Source organism: Eleutherodactylus coqui, chromosome 10 (assembly GCF_035609145.1).
Source record: "Eleutherodactylus coqui strain aEleCoq1 chromosome 10, aEleCoq1.hap1, whole genome shotgun sequence".
In the NCBI taxonomy this organism is placed as follows: Eukaryota; Metazoa; Chordata; class Amphibia; order Anura; family Eleutherodactylidae; genus Eleutherodactylus; species Eleutherodactylus coqui.
The window spans coordinates 10,487,610-10,510,413 of record NC_089846.1 but is presented as its reverse complement, the minus strand read 5'-3'; the positions used below and the strand labels follow the sequence as shown (position 1 = coordinate 10,510,413).

The 22,804-nt window shown below is 49.9% G+C and overlaps 1 protein-coding gene across 1 annotated transcript in view; it reads right to left on the bottom strand.

The window, feature by feature from the left end:
* The window catches only part of HMCN2 (hemicentin 2), a 178,269-nt gene extending 156,561 nt beyond the window's left edge, over positions 1–21,708 (bottom strand). The window contains exon 1 of the mRNA XM_066580227.1: positions 21,350–21,708. Coding sequence (XP_066436324.1) covers positions 21,350–21,584 — 235 coding nt within the window. The 5' untranslated portion in view covers positions 21,585–21,708. The remainder of the gene's footprint in view (positions 1–21,349) is intronic.
* Between the last annotated feature and the right edge of the window lie 1,096 nt (positions 21,709–22,804).

The following is a 22,804-nucleotide window of genomic DNA, read 5'->3' as shown; positions in this document are numbered from 1 at the left end:
TGTGAAAATATGCATCATATGACTGAAATTACTGAGATCAATGGTTTCTATTCACTGCATATTATGTACGCAAATACGCTGGTGTGAACGAGCGTTTACTGTACTGTCTGACAATCGGCCCTTTGAAGGTCCCCATAAGCCTGATGTGGCCCTCGGTGAAAATGAGTTTGACACCCCTGTTCTAGGGGATAGAGTTGTTTTTTTAAAAACGGCGTTTTTTAATTCCGTGAAATGGATTTGAAATCCACGTGTGAAAAAATTTGCACTATAATCAACTATGACACTGAATCCCTTTCACATGAATGAATCAGGTATTTGCCATGAATTTGGGGCGGATTTGATGCAGCTTCAGCAGAGAAATCTGCCATCTGAAGAGGTCCTAAGGAGCACTCTGCTCTATAGCTGCAAGTCGCAACAATGTATCAGTCAGCGCGTTCCATGCGGTTGTACGTCGTGAGTCACTGTAGTTCTGTCACCTCTGAGCACAGCTGTTCTGCGAGAGTAACACCCACTGACTTCACCCGGGACCGCGGGACGAAGCAGTGAGATGAAAACCTCGGATGATTCTTCTGTTCTGGATCTTTCTTGAAAATTAAAAGGAAACTCCAGGAAAAGCTCCAGCAGCAATAAGGGAATAAACATAAATCTTGTTCTTTGGATAGCACCAACTTTCAAGTAATTTATTTATTACCCCCCACCAAGCTGGGTACTCATCCTTCAGGCCCTGTAAATGCTACATTTTGCTGTCACAATATTTGTTAAAGGGGCTCTCTGCTTTGTACAATTCATTAGAAGAGACCCTGCTGGTAAGCAGATAATGGGGTGTACTGGGACCATGAACGATCACTTCCGTGGGAGAACCAGGCAACATGTATTCAATTTTATCGCAGCTCCCCCACAGGAGAAATGAGGGATTACACTTCCTGATTGTAATACACTGCAGCGCTGGGTCCTCCAGAGAAGAAACGCTTTTGAAGTCGCTCTCTGCTCCGGCTAATAAATGAGAGTCCAGAAAGTCCAGAAAGGGGGTGTCCCATAAAAGCAAGTTATCCCTATCGACAAAAGAGACTTGTAAAAAACAAAAAGTGGTGTAGCAACCCCTAGTGGTAAAAAAGGAGATCTGAAATTGGCAACTATCTCCTCTGTTTACACCTGCGGACGGTGTATTTCGCAGAGATGATTCAGCAATGCGGATAACTTGCTGATCAGTGAGGTCTAATTCCAGAACTACCACCAATCCCAAGAATGGGGCTCCGCAGCATCTTCGATCGAACAAGCGGCAGTTGAACATGCACATCGCCGCTCCATTAATTTCAATGGTACCGCCAGAGATTGCAGACCGCTTGAACTCGTTTAAGGCTACATTTACGCATTTTCACTGCGGTTTTCTCCCCCCCCCCCCCCCCCCCCCCGTTTATTGCAGAGGGGAGATTTCCACCGTGAAACCCCTCTGCTAAATCAAATGTTATATGCGGATTTGTGCCAGATTTTTCCACCTACCCTAAGACTTCCCTGACACGGCCCTGCAGGTGCCCGCAGCCTATGTGGTGGCGCTGACATATAAAAGGAATGCTCCTAATAATATTATTGTGCTGGAGAATTGCTCGTAGTGCAACTCCCTCCCCATGGAGTCTCACTAGAAGGATATCCTGGAGAACACGACGCTTAATTGCCTTTTCCTACACGTTTCCTCTTTTCTTCCCTTTTGTCTGTTTTCATGTTTTAAACATATGGCTCAATTACAAGCAGCGCTGAGGATGTAATGATGTTCCCAGCTGGACGGCACGGCTGCCATCAGCTTGTTACATGGAGTTACGGCCGTCCGGGAGGCCTGAGCGCTTAAACAGACCTGTCTACAAGGTAAAGCTCCTTAGAGCTGCCGGATCATTATAATCCTTATTATGGAGGTGCAGGACGCAGGCAAACAGCTGCAGAGTGTTGGCTCCATCCTCACGACTGCAGGGATATCAGGGGAAATGGACGGAAGTTCAGTATTAGAGAAAGAGTGGTTGATTCATGGAGCGGCCTCTCGGTGTGGGAGGTAGAGGCCGAACACAGGAAATAAGCTAATAGCATCGGATTCATTAGTTGTCCACTGTGTCAGTATCAATAGATGGGCACAGGATGGGACACATCCGAAATACCGCAGGATATAATGTATATGCCTTATATGCAAAGTGTGATTGTTCTCAGTGAGAGAAACCAAGTGATCTTGTAGATATGATACCTTTTTAATGGCTAACAAAAATACATGATGTTAAAGCAAGCTTTCGGGTCTTCTATCGATCCTTCATCAGGCTAGAAGGATAAAGGATCGATAGAAGACCCGAAAGCTTGCTTTAACATCATGTATTTTTGTTAGCCATTAAAAAGGTGGCATATCTACTTGGTTTCTCTCACTGAGAACGATCACACTTTGTCTACTGGCTAACACGATACCAAACCTTTTTTCGTTTTGCCTTATATACAGCACACAAATGAGAGAGAGAGGATTCAAAAAGATCTAGAAAAGCTTGCACAGTAGGCAGCGACTAACAGAATGGGTATTTAACAAGGAAAAATGCAACGTCCTACATCTGGGCAAGAAAAATGAAGAAAGCACATACAGAATGGGAGGAATTGGGCTAAGCAGCAGCACATGTGAAAAAGACTTGGGTATACTAATAGATCATAGACTGAACATGAGTCAACAATGTGATGCAGCATCCAAAAATGCAAACACAATTCTGGGATGTATTAAGAGAAGCATAGAGTCTAGATCAGGTGAGGTCATTATCCCCCTTTACTCTTCCTTAGTCAGACCTCATCAGGAATACTGTGTCCAGTTCTGGGCACCCCACAAAAAAAACATAGACCAACTGCAGCAAGTTCAGAGAAGAGTTACAAAGATGGTGAGCAGTCTGCAAATCATGTCATATGAGGATCAGTTAAAGGATCTGGGAATGTTTAGCCTGCAAAAAAGAAGGCTGAGAGGAGACTTAATAGCTGTCTACAAATATCTGAAGGGCTGTCACAGTGCAGAGGGATCAGCCATATTCTCATCTGCACAAGGAAAGACTGGAAGCAATGGGATGAAACTGAAAGGGAGGAGACACAGATTAGATATTAGACCATGAGGGGGATCAATGAGTGGAACAGGTTGCCACCGGAGGTGGGGAGTTCTCCTTCAATGGAAATGTTCAAACAAAGGCTGGACAAATATCTGTCTGGGATGATTTAGTGAATCCTGCATTGAGTAGGGCTTGGACCCGATGACCCTGGATATCCCTTCCAACTCTACCAGTCTATGATTAAATGAAACCACACCTATATGAATAGTGCTACATACAGTACACATATCAACTGCCATACTCTTGTATCTTGTCTCCACCACAAGTATGGGTGGAGACCTAGTGATGGGCTGCTTAACAGCCAGATGACACCCCCAGTTCCTGATTTGCTGCATTCACCCCTCTGCTGCTGTGCCTTGTGCTGGGCTGCAATAACTTGTCCACACCGGCTGCGGTGAGTGACCCCGCCGGTGTGGCTTGTCCTCGGGTTCTCCTCTGTCCCTTTACGCCTACAGTCATGTTCGGTCTCCGACCTCCCATCAGTCACGGCGCCGCATTTGCCCTCCTGGGACCTGCAACCCCCACTCCCCCTCTCCCTTCTTTGCTCACGGCTTCAGCGCGGCCAGGATGCAGGGTAACACCCTGGCCCCGGTAACAGCTTGGGAGCGCAGGGAAGGCCGGGGGAGGGGATTGAGAGGCTGGAGGGGAGATGAGGTGACATGGACGGCAAGGTCCTAGCAGCGTGGAATGAGTATTGGCTGGGACGGAAGGTTAGTTTCACTGTTAGGCTTACATTATTAGCTGATAATGCTTCCATGCTACTGCGGCCCCGCTCTCAAATGGAAGCACGTACAGCTAGTAATGTAAGCCTAACACTGAAACTAACCCTAACCCTCCATCCAAGGCAAAACTCATTCCACGCTGCTAGGACCTTGCACCAGCCAGCCAATCAGCAGCTTGTGGGTGTACAATTGGCAGATACAGTCCATCCCTAGGTCTCTACCCATACTTGTGGTGGAGACAAGACACAACAGTACCAGACAATAATACCATATAGTGCCCATATCAACAGCCACATACACTCTGTCAAAAACCAACCCGCCCCCAGAATAAGTTGTTGTTTTGCTGCAAAACCCATCCAGCAGTTCCATCTCAGGCAGATATGTAAATGATGAGAGTTGTGGTGATTAGATTAACGGTCCTGTCACCGGAGGCCCTAAAAGTGGTTCCTCCCTTGGCCTATAAAAGGCTCTTGGAGCCTCCTTGTGTGTAGTGACCTCTTCTTCCGCTTGTGTAGACCTTGTTGGCCACTAGACGCCTCTACGACGCAAAGAAGAGATTTCACCCCATTATCAGAGGGGGGCGCATTATTGGGATGTGAGAAGCTGAATGGTCGGATCGATAAATTGTCCCCCACCGGCTGTTCTGACCAGACTGTTAGGGAGTGTTGGGACCAGTGGATGTGAGAGGGCACACAAGTTGACCGGGCTCAGGACGCCCCCTACAGACCACATGTAGAGAGGAGTGTCTGACCAGACTGTTAGGAGGTGTTGGGACCAGTGGATGTGTGGGGGGAACACAAGGTGACCGGGCTCAGGACGCCCCCCACAGACCACCAGTAGAGAGGACCAACTGACAAGACTGTTAGGGGGTGTTGGGACCAGTGGATGGAGGCACACTAGGCGACTGGGCTCAGAACCCCTGACAGACTACCGGTAGAGAGGAGCGTTTGACCAGACTGTTAGGGGGTGTTGGTACCAGTGGATGTGTGAGGGCACACAAGGCAACCGGGCTCAGGACACCCTTATAGACCACCGGTAGAAAGGATTGTCTGATCATCTGACGAGCACAAGCCGCTCCAACAGTTTCATTGTCTGCCATTCAGAGACAGGGGGCGCCATCGTTACACCCCTATGTCTGTCGGACACATTTCCTGGTGATTGGCTAAAGGACATTTGGTCACACAGGCCCCCATTACATATACAGCCTCTGACATCCACCATCGCCTTAGTTTGCAGTGGTATCGTGAACGATGAAACTGGACGCTACGGAGAGGAATCAGGTTGTCTTCAGCGACGAATCCAGGTTTAGTTTGAGCAACCTCGGGGTGAGCAACTCAATCCTGCCTTTGCTGTGGTGCACTACACTGCCCCCTGCGGGTGTGTTGGTCTAGAGGGCCATCGCATACGTCAGTCGGTCCCCCCTAGTGGTGGTACGAAGGGCAATGACAGCTCAGCGATATGTTCAGGACATCCTGCAGCCACGTGTTCCTCTCATGGTGGCTTTCAGCAGGATAATGCTCGGCCGCACACACAAGGGGGTCACAGGAGCCCCCACAACATTGTCACACTTCCATGATTGCCCGGTCACCAGATTTATTACCAGTAGAACATGTATGGAACCATCTGTGATGCCAACTTCCACAGCCTATGAGTTTGCACAATCTAGAGGCTCAGTAACAGCAAATGTGGAGAGATAGGTCACAGAATACCATACAGAAGCTGTATGCCTAAATGCCCGCCCGTATCACATCCTGTATCCAAGCTAGAAGCGGTACAACAGGGTACTAGAGCCTCCATGCCCGCCAATATCACATCTTGTATCCAAGCTAGAGGCGGTACAACAGGGTACTAAAGCCTCCATGCCTGCCTGTATCACATCTTGTATCCAAGCTAGAGGTGGTACAACAGGGTACTAAAGCCTCTATGCCCTCCCGTATCACATCCTGTATCCAAGCTAGAGGTAGTACAACAGGGTACTAGAGCCTCCATGCCTGCCTGTATCACATCCTGTATCTAAGCTAGAGGCGGTACAACAGGGTACTAGAGCCTCCAATGCCGTCCATATTACATCTTGTATCCAAGTTAGAGACGGCCCAACAAGGTACTATAGGCTCTATTTCCACCTGTATCACATCTTGTATCTAAGCTTGAAGCGATACAACAGGGTACTAGAGCCTTCATGCCCGCCCGAAACACATCTTGTATCTAAGCTATAGGTGGTACAACAGGGTACTAGAGCCTCCATGCCCACCCGTATCACATCTTGTACCCAAGCTCCAGGCGGTACAACAGGGTACTAGAGCCTCCATGCCCGCCCGTATCACATCTTGTATCCAAGCTAGAGGTGGTACAACAGGGTACTAGAGCCTCCATGCCCATCTGTATCACATCTTGTATCCCAGCTAGAGGTGGTACAACAGGGTACTAGAGCCTCCATGCCCGCCTGTATCACATCTTGTATCCAAGCTAGAGGCGGTACAACAGGGTACTAGAGCCTCCATGCCCCCTGTATCACATCCCAAAATGATCATTTGTTGTTGAATTGAAATTTTTGAAACTTTTGATCAACCTTAGATTGCTGATTTTGGCCGCCTTAAAGGGGCTCTCCGGGGACAAAAACTGTGAGGCAAAGTGCGGATGATGGAAGGTGAGCCGGACCGTGAGAGGAAATAATGAAGATAAAAGGAATCACGGCAGAGAATAATAGCTACATAGTGTGCGGGCGACCGTAATACCAGCAGCGACCGATACATTATATACATAGAGACACCAGGCAGCCGTAATACCAGCAGCGACCGATACATTATATACATAGAGACACCAGGCGGCCGTAATACCAGCACTGACCGATACATTATATACATAGAGACACCAGGCAGCCGTAATATCAGCACCGACCGATACATTATATACATAGAGACGACAGGCGGCCGTAATACCAGCACCGACCGATACATTATATACATAGAGACACCAGGCGGCCGTAATACCAGCACCGACCGATACATTATATACATTGAGACACCAGGCGTCCGTAATACCAGCACCGACCGATACATTATATACATAGAGACACCAGGCGGCCGTAATACCAGCACCGACCGATACATTATATACATTGAGACACCAGGCGGCCGTAATACCAGCACCGACCGATACATTATATGCATAGAGACACCAGGCGACCGTAATACCAGCACCGACCGATACATTATATACATTGAGACACCAGGCGGCCGTAATACCAGCACCGACCGATACATTATATGCATAGTGTGATTGTTCTCAGTAAGAGAAACTAATTAATCTTGTAGATATGATACCTTTTAATGGCTAACAAAAATGCATGATGTTACAGCGAGCTTTCAGGGATATCTCACACCCTTCGTCAGGCAATTGAATGAAACTAGTTTGGATGGCACATAATTATAACATACAGAGGCAGAAGGGAGGGGGACAAATTGCTATTGATCTAATTAAATGTTCACACACAGAAATGTGAGATTGTTTTGCACTCAAAACTTAAAACAACAGACAAACAGAGCGGAGACATAAATCGTAAATCAGTCCACTGAGCTCAGGACAGTTTTATAATGTGTCTTATCTCTCCTTCAACCTGAACATAGAAAGAGATGCAGCACCACCTAGTGGATGGCAACATCATTACAAGTCAAGTTCCTAAAAATTCAGATTGGTTTTAGACAGAACAAAAGACCAAGCAACCGTCGGGCCGATGGTCGGGGTGCGGTCTCCGTGCGATGTGCCTGACAGTCACCCCTTGTTAAGGGACCTTAATTATCTGTCCTATTTTTGTGCATATTGCGCACGAATTTCTCACATATTAAACCTAATTGCCCATTGAAAGCGACCAAAAGCAGGATGCCCACTGCACAAATATGCGGTGCGAATGTTCACGTAAATGCGCTTACACCCATGTGTAGCCAGCAACTCAGTGTAATATATTCTGTATGTGCGCAATATGCATGAAAATAGAGCATGCTGCATATTTTTTAATGCGAACGAAATCTGTGCACAAAGAACGCTCATGTGAATGAATGCAGTGGAATCAATGGGTTCTATTCACTGCGTATTGCGTGTGCAATACACTGCACAAATGCATTGGTGTGAATGAGCCCTATGGGTGCCTTTACACGGAATTACGGAAATAAAGAACTGGTACGTTGCCGCAACTCTCCAGCGAAAAGACATGAGGTACTGGTTGTTACCCACCTGCCTTTTTTTAGCACTGCGTTATTTTAATGCGACTGTCAATGGGACTTTCTGATGTTAAAAACGCATCGCAAGTTTGTGCTGCGCGATTTTTGTGCGATGCGGTCTTAACATTGGAAATTCTCATTGACAATCGGGTTAAAAAAGGCAAGTGTGTGGGAGCCCGTAATGCAATAAAATATCCGACTTCCCTTTTATTTAGTTACAGCCAGCAGGAGAAAATGTCTTAAGTATCACACATTCCGGCATAAGACCCCCAAGATGCCACAGCGATAAGCCCCTCACAGGTGCGGCAGGAGGTGGTTGCAGCCTGCCGGCCTCCATTCACAGTGAACAGGCAGTCGTTGGTAGATGATACTGCCTGTTCACGCAGCCAATGAAGCCAATTGAAGTCAATGAGAGAAGATCGCGATCCCCTGCTGCAGCTGTCACAGCCGCGGCGGGGTTTCCTTCAGCCCCACAGGGGTGCGAAGCTGTTCCCATGTGAAAATGCCTCGCATCCTGAGGTTTTCAGAGGGATCGCCCCCGCCAGTGTGAAGCCGGCCTCACATTCACGACGTCTGCACCTTATTGCGGAAATGTGGCCGATTGTCATATAAGATTTCCCCAAGACAAAGGGGCTCCTTCACCCCGGGCGATCATCCCCAGGATAATCAATGGAAGCAGTGATTTTCACAACATTCGGCCAAGTACACACGGCCAGAGTACTGAGCAAGAGGCCGCTCACTTGTCGGAGTCCCTTGGTTTTCGGCTTACCTAAAATCCAAGTGACAATCAGCTGTGGAAACTGTAAATCTGTGATGTAGCTATAGGGCAGTGGTGATGAACCTATGGCACACAGAGCCATCGGCCGCTCGCCACGTTACTGAATGCCGGCAGGGGCAGGAAGGACCAATGGCCCTGGCAGGTGAGACATGTCCTCGGTGTACTCCCTCACCTTTCCCTGACGGTCTTCCCTCTCTGCCCTGTCAGTGCCCCTGGTGTGCTCCCTTCTTCACTGCAGTGGCAGCCTGGCATCTTCCCTGCCTGCTCCGCGGCTGCGACTGGTCACCTGCTGTCAGTCACGGTGGGCCGGCGCGCTCCCTTCTTAACTGCAGCGGCGGGCCGGCATATTCCATGCCTGCTGCGCCACTGTCAGTGTCCACCAGCGGGACTGGTCCCCCACTGTCAGCATCCATCGGCGGGACTGTTTCCTCGCTGTCAGTGTCCGCCGGCGGGACTGGTCCCCCGCTGTCAGTGTCCCCGCTGGGCCGGCGCGTGGGGGAAACATGTACAGCGGCAGCATGCAGGCTAATAGCGGGGAGGACAGTGGCGGCGGGGGCACATGGCCAGACACAGCTGGCATTGAGTGGGACAGCGGGGAGAACAGTGACAGCGGCCACAGGGGGAAGGGGGGCACTGGCATAATCCTGGAGGCCAGGCAAAAAGCTTGGCACATGCTGTTGCTAGAACCTGCTTGCAAGTAGCCAATCGGAAGCTAGGGGTGTGACAGGGGCGTTCCTGCATGGAAACCCTGTCACACCCCTAGCGTCCGGTGGCGACAAGACACACCAGTACCAGAGGCGTCCGGCAGCACACACTGATGTCACATGTGTACCTGGGATCAGTGCTAGCAGGAACGGCCGGTAGATGAGGATGGGGTATGTATATGAGTCTCAGTGGGGAAGGGGCGCTATTACTACTGCGGGCCACCGTGGGATGTCAATATTACCGCTGGGGCCACCGTGGCATGTCAATATTACCACTGGGGCCGCTGTGGGATGTCACTATTACCGCTTGGGCCATCGTGGGGTGTCACTATTACCACTGGGGCCGCCGTGGGGTGTCACTATTACCGCTGGGGCCGCCGTGGGGTGTCACTATTACCGCTGGGGCCGCCGTGGGGTGTCACTATTACCGCTCGGGCCGCCGTGGGGTGTCCCTATTACCGGTGCGGCCCCTGTGGGGTGTCACTGTTACTGCCGGGGCCACTGTGGGGTGTCACTGTTACCGCTGAGGCCGCTGTGGGGAGTCACTATTACCGCTGGGGTATGTTTACACAGGGTAGTAATTACCATGGCAAATTCTGCAGCATTTCCGCATCCAAAAAGCAGTCAAAATCTGCACCCTGTCTATTTTGAAGCAGGCCTGTCCTTTTTATAACAACAGAGGTAAAATCATACGTCGTGATAAGCCCCGCCCCCTGACGTTGGCACTTTGCGATAAATAAGTGGGTTTTGGGTTGCAGTTTGGGCACTTAGTCTCTAAAAGGTTCGCCATCACTGCTATAGGGGGTCCCAGGTGTCACAATGGTGACCAGACCCCCTGGCCACAATCCATATCCCCACAAAGCACCGACCATGAAGATTTGACTAATGCATTACTCACATTGCCGCGCCAGAGTCTGTCACAGCATCTGTCGGAGCAAAGCATCGGCTAGCTCCGCCCCCTCTCCAGAGCACATACATTATACTGTCACAGTGATTGAGAGCATAGCACTGTCCGGCTCCTCCCCCTGTCCAGAGCACATACATTATACAGTCACAGGGTCTATAAGAGCATAGCACCAGCCGGCTCCTCCCCCTCTCCAGAGCACATACATTATACTGTCACAGTGCCTGAGAGCATAGCACCAGCCGGCTCCGCCCCCTCTCCAGAGCACATACATTATACCGTCACAGTGCCTGAGAGCATAGCACCAGCCGGCTCCTCCCCCTCTCCAGAGCACATACATTATACCGTCACAGTGCCTGAGAGCATAGCACCAGCCGGCTCTGCCCCCTCTCCAGAGCACATACATTATACTGTCACAGTGTCTGAGAGCATAGCACCAGCCGGCTCCTCCCCCTCCCCAGAGCACATACATTATACTGTCACAGTGCCTGAGAGCATAGCACCAGCCGGCTCCGCCCCCTCTCCACAGCACATACATTATACTGTCACAGTGTCTGAGAGCATAGCACCAGCCGGCTCCTCCCCCCCTCCAGAGCACATACATTATACCGTCACAGTGCCTGAGAGCATAGCACCAGCCGGCTCCGCCCCCTCTCCAGAGCACATACATTATACTGTCAAAGTGCCTATAAGAGCATAGCACCAGCCGGCTCCTCCCCCTCTCCAGAGCACATACATTATACTGTCACAGTGCCTGAGAGCATAGCACCAGCTGGCTCCTCCCCCTCTCCAGAGCACATACATTATACCGTCACAGTGCCTGAGAGCATAGCACCAGCCGGCTCCGCCCCCTCTCCAGAGCACATACATTATACTGTCACAGTGTCTGAGAGCATAGCACCAGCCGGCTCCTCCCCCTCTCCAGAGCACATACATTATACTGTCACAGTGCCTGAGAGCATAGCACCAGCCGGCTCCGCCCCCTCTCCACAGCACATACATTATACTGTCACAGTGCCTGAGAGCATAGCACCAGCCGGCTCCTCCCCCTCTCCAGAGCACATACATTATACTGTCACAGTGCCTGAGAGCATAGCACCGTCCGGCTCCTCCCCCTCTCCAGAGCACATACATTATACTGTCACAGTGCCTGAGAGCATAGCACCAGCCGGCTCCGCCCCCTCTCCAGAGCACATACATTATACTGTCACAGTGCCTGAGAGCATAGCACCAGCCGGCTCAGCCCCCTCTCCACAGCACATACATTATACTGTCACAGTGCCTGAGAGCATAGCACCAGCCGGCTCCTCCCCCTCTCCACAGCACATACATTATACTGTCACAGTGCCTGAGAGCATAGCACCAGCCGGCTCCTCCCCCTCTCCAGAGCACATACATTATACTGTCACAGTGCCTGAGAGCATAGCACCGTCCGGCTCCTCCCCCTCTCCAGAGCACATACATTATACTGTCACAGTGCCTGAGAGCATAGCACCAGCCGGCTCCTCTCCCCCTCCAGAGCACATACATTATACTGTCACAGTGCCTGAGAGCATAGCACCAGCCGGCTCAGCCCCCTCTCCAGAGCACATACATTATACTGTCACAGGGTCTGTAAGAGCATAGCACCAGCCGGCTCCGCCCCCTCTCCAGAGCACATACATTATACTGTCACAGTGCCTGAGAGCATAGCACCAGCTGGCTCCTCCCCCTCTCCAGAGCACATACATTATACCGTCACAGTGCCTGAGAGCATAGCACCAGCCGGCTCCGCCCCCTCTCCAGAGCACATACATTATACTGTCAAAGTGCCTATAAGAGCATAGCACCAGCCGGCTCCTCCCCCTCTCCAGAGCACATACATTATACTGTCACAGTGCCTGAGAGCATAGCACCAGCCGGCTCCGCCCCCTCTCCAGAGCACATACATTATACTGTCACAGTGTCTGAGAGCATAGCACCAGCCGGCTCCTCCCCCTCTCCAGAGCACATACATTATACTGTCACAGTGCCTGAGAGCATAGCACCAGCCGGCTCCGCCCCCTCTCCACAGCACATACATTATACTGTCACAGTGCCTGAGAGCATAGCACCAGCCGGCTCCTCCCCCTCTCCAGAGCACATACATTATACTGTCACAGTGCCTGAGAGCATAGCACCGTCCGGCTCCTCCCCCTCTCCAGAGCACATACATTATACTGTCACAGTGCCTGAGAGCATAGCACCAGCCGGCTCCGCCCCCTCTCCACAGCACATACATTATACTGTCACAGTGCCTGAGAGCATAGCACCAGCCGGCTCCTCCCCCTCTCCAGAGCACATACATTATACTGTCACAGTGCCTGAGAGCATAGCACCGTCCGGCTCCTCCCCCTCTCCAGAGCACATACATTATACTGTCACAGTGCCTGAGAGCATAGCACCAGCCGGCTCCGCCCCCTCTCCAGAGCACATACATTATACTGTCACAGTGCCTGAGAGCATAGCACCAGCCGGCTCCTCTCCCCCTCCAGAGCACATACATTATACTGTCACAGTGCCTGAGAGCATAGCACCAGCCGGCTCAGCCCCCTCTCCAGAGCACATACATTATACTGTCACAGGGTCTGTAAGAGCATAGCACCAGCCGGCTCCGCCCCCTCTCCAGAGCACATACATTATACTGTCACAGTGCCTGAGAGCATAGCACCAGCTGGCTCCTCCCCCTCTCCAGAGCACATACATTATACCGTCACAGTGCCTGAGAGCATAGCACCAGCCGGCTCCGCCCCCTCTCCAGAGCACATACATTATACCGTCACAGTGTCTGAGAGCATAGCACCAGCCGGCTCCTCCCCCTCTCCAGAGCACATACATTATACTGTCACAGTGCCTGAGAGCATAACACCAGCCGGCTCCGCCCCCTCTCCACAGCACATACATTATACTGTCACAGTGCCTGAGAGCATAGCACCAGCCGGCTCCTCCCCCCCTCCAGAGCACATACATTATACTGTCACAGTGCCTGAGAGCATAGCACCAGCCGGCTCCGCCCCCTCTCCAGAGCACATACATTATACTGTCACAGGGTCTGTAAGAGCATAGCACCAGCCGGCTCCGCCCCCTCTCCAGAGCACATACATTATACTGTCACAGTGCCTGAGAGCATAGCACCAGCTGGCTCCTCCCCCTCTCCAGAGCACATACATTATACCGTCACAGTGCCTGAGAGCATAGCACCAGCCGGCTCCTCCCCCTCTCCAGAGCACATACATTATACCGTCACAGTGCCTGAGAGCATAGCACCAGCCGGCTCTGCCCCCTCTCCAGAGCACATACATTATACTGTCACAGTGTCTGAGAGCATAGCACCAGCCGGCTCCTCCCCCTCCCCAGAGCACATACATTATACTGTCACAGTGCCTGAGAGCATAGCACCAGCCAGCTCCGCCCCCTCTCCACAGCACATACATTATACTGTCACAGTGCCTGAGAGCATAGTACCAGCCGGCTCCGCCCCCTCTCCAGAGCACATACATTATACTGTCACAGTGCCTGAGAGCATAGCACCAGCCGGCTCCGCCCCCTCCCCAGAGCACATACATTATACTGTCACAGTGCCTGAGAGCATAGCACCAGCCGGCTCCGCCCCCTCTCCAGAGCACATACATTATACTGTCACAGTGCCTGAGAGCATAGCACCATCCGGCTCCTCCCCCTCTCCAGAGCACATACATTATACTGTCACAGGGTCTGTAAGAGCATCTGTAAAGGTCACGCGGTGAACAACTTCCATAGAAGTCGTCCGCACATAAGCCGCATAGAACTGCAGCATTCCGCGATTTCTCCTCCGCAAGCTGAAAATCACAGTCAATTTCTGCTCATGTTTAGGTAATAGTGTTGTGCCATAGCATGCCACGGGCGTCATGTGCTGTGAATGCCGCAATGCAAATCTGCCCGTGTGCAGGCGGCCAAAGGAGGTTAAAACATAGCGCTGGCATCATCCCGGGCTGCATCAGTGGGTCACTGAGAAGACTCTCTGGCGCCCGTGGACTCCACTCACTGAGCGAAAGCGCCGCAGCGATAGTTGCTGGGAGAGCGGTCAGGCGTTCATGTGCCCGACAATTGTCCTGTGTGAAGTCACTGTAACATCTACTGCTGTGCCTTAGGGCAGCTTCACACAGGCGTATGCTTCAGCGCAATGTATATGGTTTTTTTTGCAGGCGTATTGGGGGAGGGGCCGTACGTTTTGCGCATGCAGGGTATGTTCATTTGCGTGCAGCAGACGGACTCTGTGATTTAAATGGCTATTTAGCCTAATGACGTCCAGATGTGTCATTTTTTTCACGTGTTATGTTTTGGCGCACCTTCCCTAAACTTCTATGGGACCTCTGGTGTGCAAATGCGCACAAAAGTAGAGGATGCTGCATTTTTTTCTCTGCACCCACGGAATGCACGCGCCAAAGTACACCCGTATGAAGCCGCTCCTAGGCTCTTTTTACACACAGCGATAAATTCGCAATTTTTTGTTTGGACTTGCGTTCGCAAATTGTTCAGTTGTTCACATTCACTGTACCAGTAAGCCTGGGTTCACACAGTGCGGATTTGCCGCGGATTGCCGTTGCATATCCGCACTGCGGCAAAACAGCTGCGTTTGCAGTGCAATGCAGCACAAATGAGTTTTGCCAAAAAGCTGTTCTCACAGGGCGGATTTTTTCCGCACAGCCGCAGTGCGGAAATGCAACTGCGGCGCGGTTTTCAAAGATGCAGCATGTCCATTCTTTGGTCTTTTCCGCAGCGCTTTTTTATCCATAGACCTCTATGGACGCACCAAATACACGGCAAAAAGTTAAAAAGCGCTGCGGAAAAGAACGCTTGCAGATTTTTCCGCATGAAAATCTGCAGAAAAATCCGCAAGCCAAAATTAACCTTTGAAGCAGTTTTGCCGCAGAAGCAGTTCTTCTGCGGCAAAACTGCAACGGAAAAACCGCGGCAAATCCGCCCTGTGTGAACCCAGCCTAAGTGCGACTGCCTAAACGATCGCTATTCACACGCAGCAACAAGCAAACGATTATTTTGATGGCTGCATAAAATGAATGACGAATGAGAAGGTAACGAATGCTTGCTCCTCGTTTGGTTGTCGGCCGTATTTACGCTGCACGATTATCTGCTACATTCGCACGATCCAACGATTTTTTTTAAACGACAATCATTCCGCGTCCTTAGATGCTTTGCAATGGATTAGCAGATTTTGCACAGAAACTGTCTCGACCCGACATACTGTCATCCGTGAGAGTCTCTGAATGGTAACAATAAACAGTCCTGTTCACTGACAGCAAGCAGAGTTCTTGAAAATAGTGAGGAATTGAGACACAGAGTCTATTTAAAAAAATGACAATTTTGTATCTTTATTATTGAAGACTGGAAAACCCCCTCTAAGGATTCCCAGAAGAAAACGACTGAAGGAATTCCCGGAGAGCGCCCCCTCGGAGTTCCCCTCCGACCTCCATAAACATGTGGGTGTTTACAGCCTGTGTGACGGAGCGTCAGCTTTGTGGACAAGCAGCCTGTTTGTTCTGACGGTCAGTATTGAATAGGACCCAGCAGTATAGTATATATGAGGGACTGATCTGGTGTAAATATGGCGCCCGCTCCGCAGTGTCACTCCTCAGACAGCAGCGCCCCCCAGCTCGGAGATAAAGGGCCGGAGCGCAGCCCCCCAGTGTCAGGAACAAACAGAGTGAACACACAGACACAATCAGCCCTGTTTGATCTGGACACATTGTATCACACCGAGATGATAGCGGCACTTCATGGCGCCCGCGTGTGAGCATGCAGGTGTCCTGCGGAATGCGTTTGTTGTTCGTGTATTTGCGCTCCTCGTCTGGACGTTTATTGCTGCAGGTTTGTGTAATTACATGGCTTAAAGTAAAGGTCGACTCCTGGCCAAATCACTCTGATGTTCCCAAACAGGCCGGCTTCACACGAACAGACATTTACTGTGGAACCCGCGGTCGGCGTTCGCACGGAGGATCCGCTGCAAATAGCATGAATTGAAAGGTATGGAAAATCGCTTCTTCCTTTAATTGCGTTTTCCGTGAGCGGAGGAAAAATCGAAGCATGCTCTATTTTGCTGCTGACCCCTGCGGACGGCCTCCATTGAAGTCAATGGAAGTCGCCTGACCCACAGCCCATCCGTAATTTACATTGTGGATGGGCTGCAGGTACCCGCGTAATTGCCTAGCAACTGTGCGGGAGATACAAAAAAGCTGTACTGCGTATGACCGATAGGGAGGGTCTGCGGTCATCCGCAATACACAGTTCGCAGGGTCGCCGGCTGGGGTCATAGCTGGATTTTGCTGCGGGTTCCTTAATGCGGAATCAGGCTCTGCCGTGTGCAGCCGGTCATAGAATGTCCTTTTAAGATGCTTTTACAGAGAACGATACGTTCGGATCGCCGCGATGCAGCGAGAATGTGAAAAATTACCGTTCAGTAGAAATGCTGCCCGACTGAAGAAGAATCCGTTCAGTTTATGCATGCAGAAAGCCGAAATAAGCATCTTTCCATGAAAACAGGTCATTGGTCTCTTATGAACGACTGCCTGCTTACTGTGGATGGAGGCGGGTGGCCGGAATGATCCCCGGTCCGCCCTATTTAGTCAGCGGTGCTTGCTGGAGTGATCATTGCTGGGACGGACAGTTGGCATCTGTTATCTGGTAGATCATCTCGTGTAAAAGCTCCCTTAAACATTAATAAAGCCCTGAAGTGCCTCCGTAAATAATAATGCCCCTGGGTCCCCCTGTTAAACAGAGATGGTGCCCACTTAACCAGCAATAATGCCCGCTGAAGTGCCTCCCTCAAAAAAGTAATAATGCATTTGAGAGCCTCCAGAAAGTAACTTATACTTACCTCAACGAGTACCGACATTTTGTGACCTGACGGCGGTATCGTGATGCGGTGGCGTCATCACACTGCCTGCGCTGGGACGCTAACACCTTGTATGTGGTCCTGGCATGAGAATGATGGAGGGGTAGCCTGCGGCTCCCTGATGCACCATAGGTTTCCTGCAGATGCCGATACAGCTGAGTGTCACATTCACCCGGGAATCCAAGGCATTGGGTCGGTCCACCATATAAGTGGGCCCGGGCCCACCTCTCCCTTTGGCTTCCCCCGCTAGCTGGGACTCTGATTTGTATATTGTATTAAAGCATATATGGCATCAAGACTTGTGATGGCGTCCCGAAATACTCCATTGTTAGTTAAAGGGGTTGTACTTTATAAAAACCCATCCCCTGTGCGGCAAACATAATAAAGAGCTCATGGTTACCGCTTCCCAAATATCGCCCGCCAGCGGCTCCGGGGCTCCTTGCTGACGGAATGTTTACCGGCTGCAGCCAATCTGTGCCGTCCTGTAAATAGGCTTCTGCAGCCAATGACAGGGCTCAGCGATGATCACAGTGCTCTGTCATTGGCTGACGCAGGTTTATGGGACGTCACAGGCTGAATGTAAGCCGGTAAACATTCTGTCAGCAAGAAGCCCCGGAGCCGCCGGCGGGAAACATGCGGGGAGCGTTAACCATGAGCTCTTTATTATGTCTGCCACACAGGGATCCCTTTGTTATAAATAACATTTATTTCGGAGAACCCCTGTGAAGGAATGCAGCTCCCTGCTACCCAAGCATCTATGTGGATTCCCTCCGGCGGATCGTTGCTGGGGTTTTAATTGGCTTTCTATAAAACTGTCCCCCGCCAGCGTCTGTGGGAGGCAGATTGCGCACGTTAGTACAGAATATCACGCTATATGTATATAACCAGTAGTGGGCGCTCCAATGCCGGAGAGCAGAGAGGGAATACACTGGGAGACGGAGCCAAGGTGCACCTAAGGTGGCCGAGAAGGTCTTCTAAAGCTGGGTTTCCACGGGGCAGATTTCCAACGGAAATCCCGCGGTTTATCCGCAGCGAAAAACCGCGAGATTTCCGCCGAGAGAACGGCTGCTTCAAAACCCGCGGAGGTTTTGAAGCAGCCCGGCTGCTCGCTCTTCCGGTGCGGCCGGCGCTCCCATAGAGGAGAGCGCGGCCGCAGCGGGAAAAAAAAATAGACATGCTGCAGTCGGCAAATCCGCGCCGCAGCAGCGGCTTCTGCTGACGTAGCCGCAGCGGATTTGCCGTCCCGTGTGGAGGGAGATTTCTGAGAAATCTCATCCACATGGCTGGCTAATCCCAGGATTAGCGGCCGCATGCAGAATTGCTGCGGTGCAATTCCGCACGGAATTTCCGCAGCAAATCCGCCCTGTGTGAACCCAGCCTAAATGAGCCAACATGTCTAACTAAGGGTGCATTCACACTTGCGATAAAATTGCGTGATTTTTGAGCAATGCGAGAGTGAGTGAAAACACAGAATTATGAAGCCGATGCTTTTCAGTGGTTTCCTTTACATTTGCGATGTTTTCACTCATGCGATGTTGCGAGATTTGTAAATTGCTGTCTTTATTATCTTTTTGCGTTTTGCTCTTTTTTTATTGCCCATGTTTCCCTATGGAGCCTTCGTTTATCGTGTCACAATGCGTGAACTCGCAATTTTCGTGCGATCTGATGCACTTTTAACATTAGAAAGTCCTATTGTCTTTCTCGCAAGAAAATCGCAAGCGCCAGCGATGTTTTTGCAAGAGAAGCTTCACTAATGCTCAGACATTTCATAAACAAAATTGCGATTTTCCTGCGTATTTTTTTCTCACGGCAAAATCGCGATCGCCAGTGAAGCAGCGCTCAGGCTCCATGGTCACGAGCGAGAATCTCATGCAAGTTTTGTGCGTTGCGAGACGCACAAAACTCATGTATATATGAACTCCATTTTGAATGGACTTTTTTACATGAGTGCTACTTTCCCTCACAGCGATGTTCTATCTTATGGCGTTCCCTCAGAACGCCTCGCCATTGTTTTTAATAGGCCGTGCGATGTGATGTTTCCCAATGAAATCAATGGGAAACACTTGCGATCGTCTAGCGCACGTGAAACACAGGCCTGAGGATCGCGATTTCACAGAAGCGATGTGAGGCGCACGCACTTTTACTAGAATTCACTGTGTTTTTTGATGCAATGGAGGTAAAAAACCCCACCACATGAAAAAACGTGATAAAACCCCATACATTTCCCTTTATGTATATTTTTGTATGGTTTTAACCGCATCACCCTCAGGCTGGGTTCCCGCAGGGCGCTTTTACCACCTTTCTATAGTGTTTTGGCAGTGTTTTTTATATGCATTTTAATAAAACCAAAAACACATTCTGGAACCTGGGAGGATCGCCACTTCACAGAAGTGATGGGAGGCGTTTTCGGCCGTGAGCAGGTAACCTACGGAGTAATCCACATGAGTTTTAGATCCACGTTCTGTCCGAGTTTGTAACTTTTTAAACCTAGAGAACTCAGACCCATTAAAATCAATGGGACGATTCAGACAGCAGTTTTTTTTCACTAATTAACGGCCTTTTCCGATGCGTTATCACACGCCATAATCGCATATTTATGATGCATGAAAAAAACAGAATGCACATGTATGGCATGTGAGGGTTTTCCATTTTTTTCACACACCCATTTACCTGAATGAGGTTTTAATTGAAATCAGTTGAACCACCATTAGTTTTTTTTACTGATATAAAGCACACATACGCTCACAGTGAAATCGGTCAGTTTGCCGCTGACCAAATATAGCCTATGGGTTCATTCAGATGGTGTGCTTGAGGCACGATTAAAACTGCACCCAAAACCGGACCTGAAAAACCGCATGCAATTCTACTGTGACTTAACGGGACGATTGTCGGGCGCTTAAACGTCTGATGATCACTCCTTTCACACAGGATGGAGGTGGAGAGGGTTGGAGATCGCTTCCGCCTACCCACCTCCATTCACAGTAAACAGGCAGTCATTCATTAATGGACAACTACCTGTTTACACAGGCTAATCGGCGTTTGATTTTTATGCCTGCTGAACGATGGACGAAAAGCAAACAAATTATCGTTCACTCGCTGGCAGCCTTTACACTGAAGGACTACGGTTCAGATTTCCGCGAGAATATGAATGATATAGTCGTTCGCTCCAAAAGGGACATTAGCGTGGTTTTATGTTTTTACCGAAAACCGCATTAGGTTATTGATGCGGTTTTAATCATACCCGTACGGCTCTGTGTGAATGCGCCCTAACACGTGTTTTAGCATCTATCTCTGAAAACGTATGGAAGAGCTAACTGGTGTTTGAGTCCATAGGTGTAAGGAATGCCTAAAGACTGATGGATGTTGAGGTTATAGGCCATTCGGATCTGTCGAGAGGCGCTACATTTAATGACGAGCAGACATAAACTGGCCGAGCGGACATAAACTGGCCACAGATGACTTATCTAGTATCTGTAGCCTGCATGGGCGCTGATGATAAGAGCATCTAAGGTGACAATATGGTCGTATGAGGCTTCGAGGAACTGATCGGACATTCTTTAAATTTTTTTCTCAGTCGCTGGTCATTATTGCCCCTACTGGATCATCTTACAGCAAATGGTAAGAAATCCCGCTGCAGATATATAACAGCGATGAATCGTGATTGGAACAATGTATCGTGGGAAAAATATTCAGATTGTAGCAAGATTTACATACATGTGTGTTCTGTGCGGACGGCTACATCATGTTCATCTCATATATATATATCTGTCTTTGGATGTCTTCGTTCTTAAGCCTACATCAATACGACCGTTATAACTGGCGTGGAAACCTTGTGCTGCTGCAAACTGCTATGTGCAACAAGAGCGTATAAACCATACACACAAGCGTATAGTAGAAGTAAAGCTCTAAGGTGAAGCAGCAACCTGTACATGTCAAGCTGGTCCCAAACTACACAAAAAAGGATATGTTCAGACTTGTAGCACTCTAATAGGTCATTCCGGTCTTACCTGGGTCATGGAATGGGACTAGTACATAGCTGCTGATGGCTTTGGTCCTGCGATTTAAGGTGCGTTCCAAAATCCGGTTGGCTCCCTCAATCACTTGTCTGAGGTCATCGTACATAGAGCCAGTCACATCAAAGACGAAGGCTAAAGAAGGAGCGACATTGTCCTGAGGGTCACCAGAGCTCACCTGGGCCAAGGCAAGGGTGAAGAGTAAAAGGTACAGACCTCCTGAAGCCATTGCCCCAAATGTGCCTAGAGGTTCTGAGGCAGAGAAGGTCCCTGGAGTGCAGTGTCCTTATGTGTCCCCAAGCTGCTATAGGGCTGCAGCATACATGTCCCCGTCTATGCGATGCTTCTCCTGCAGCCTCTGTGCAGCTTTATAGGAGAAACCTGCCCCCACTGCCTCTTCTTACAAACTTTTGGAAAGAGAAGCTCAGCCCCTTACAGCAAACAAAGAGACCCCTCCCTGCCTCCTGCACAGAGCTGGCCCAGAAGAAGCCAAAGTCTCTGGATACCTGAGAGGGGGTGATTTAGGAACATGCCCCTCATCCTGATCGGGCACCCCCCACACGCTTCGCCTCACAAAACCTTGGTCCCTCTCTTCTCGTTTTCTTTCTTCTTCTTGTTTCCCCTTCTTCTGAACTTTTCATTGTACAAAGTTTTTCGGCATGTCCTATATAGTGTGGAGCCACTTCCAAAGCTGCAGCAGACAGGACTGATCTGTCAGAGGTTGAAGAAGACTGCAAAATGCAACAAATTGTTACAAGAAGACTGATACAAACTACAGAACAACCTTTGCGGATCCATTGCACCTTTTAGGAAATGGTGAAAGAAATAACAAAAAGTATGAGAAGCATTTTTCTTTACAGATTGACATAATGAAGTGTAGATGGCAATGATGTGGATTAGGTGCGTGGGACGAGAGGTTTAGCACGATGTTGATGTACATATGTTGGGCTATAATCTGCGAGATGGAAAGCACTAAGCTTCGAAATGAATGGACGCCGTCACGTCAACATTAAAGGAGCTTTTTATAGAAGATGGCACATACTGTGCCCCAGTTCTCATCACATCTACGTGTTTGCCATTGTTAGGATTAATTCCAGCCTGCCGACTCTTATGCTTTTTGTGCATTTTTTTTCCTCTACGGGAAGGCATCAAAAGAAAAAAGGGAGCTCAATTCTTGGCCAAAAATCTGGCCCAGTGGTAGAGGTGCCGGTATTATTGTTGCAACTCGTTGCTGATTGGCCTCCCCGGCTCTACCCTCTCCAATCCATCCTGAATGCGGCAGCCAGGCTCATCTTCCTGTCCAGCCGCTACTCGGACGCCTCTGCCCTGGGCCGGTCACTGCACTGGCTGCTCGTCAAATAGAGCATTCAATTTAAACTCACTACCTTCATCCATAAAGCCCTCCACAGCGCAGTGCCCCCCTATATTGCCTCCCTCATCTCAATCCAT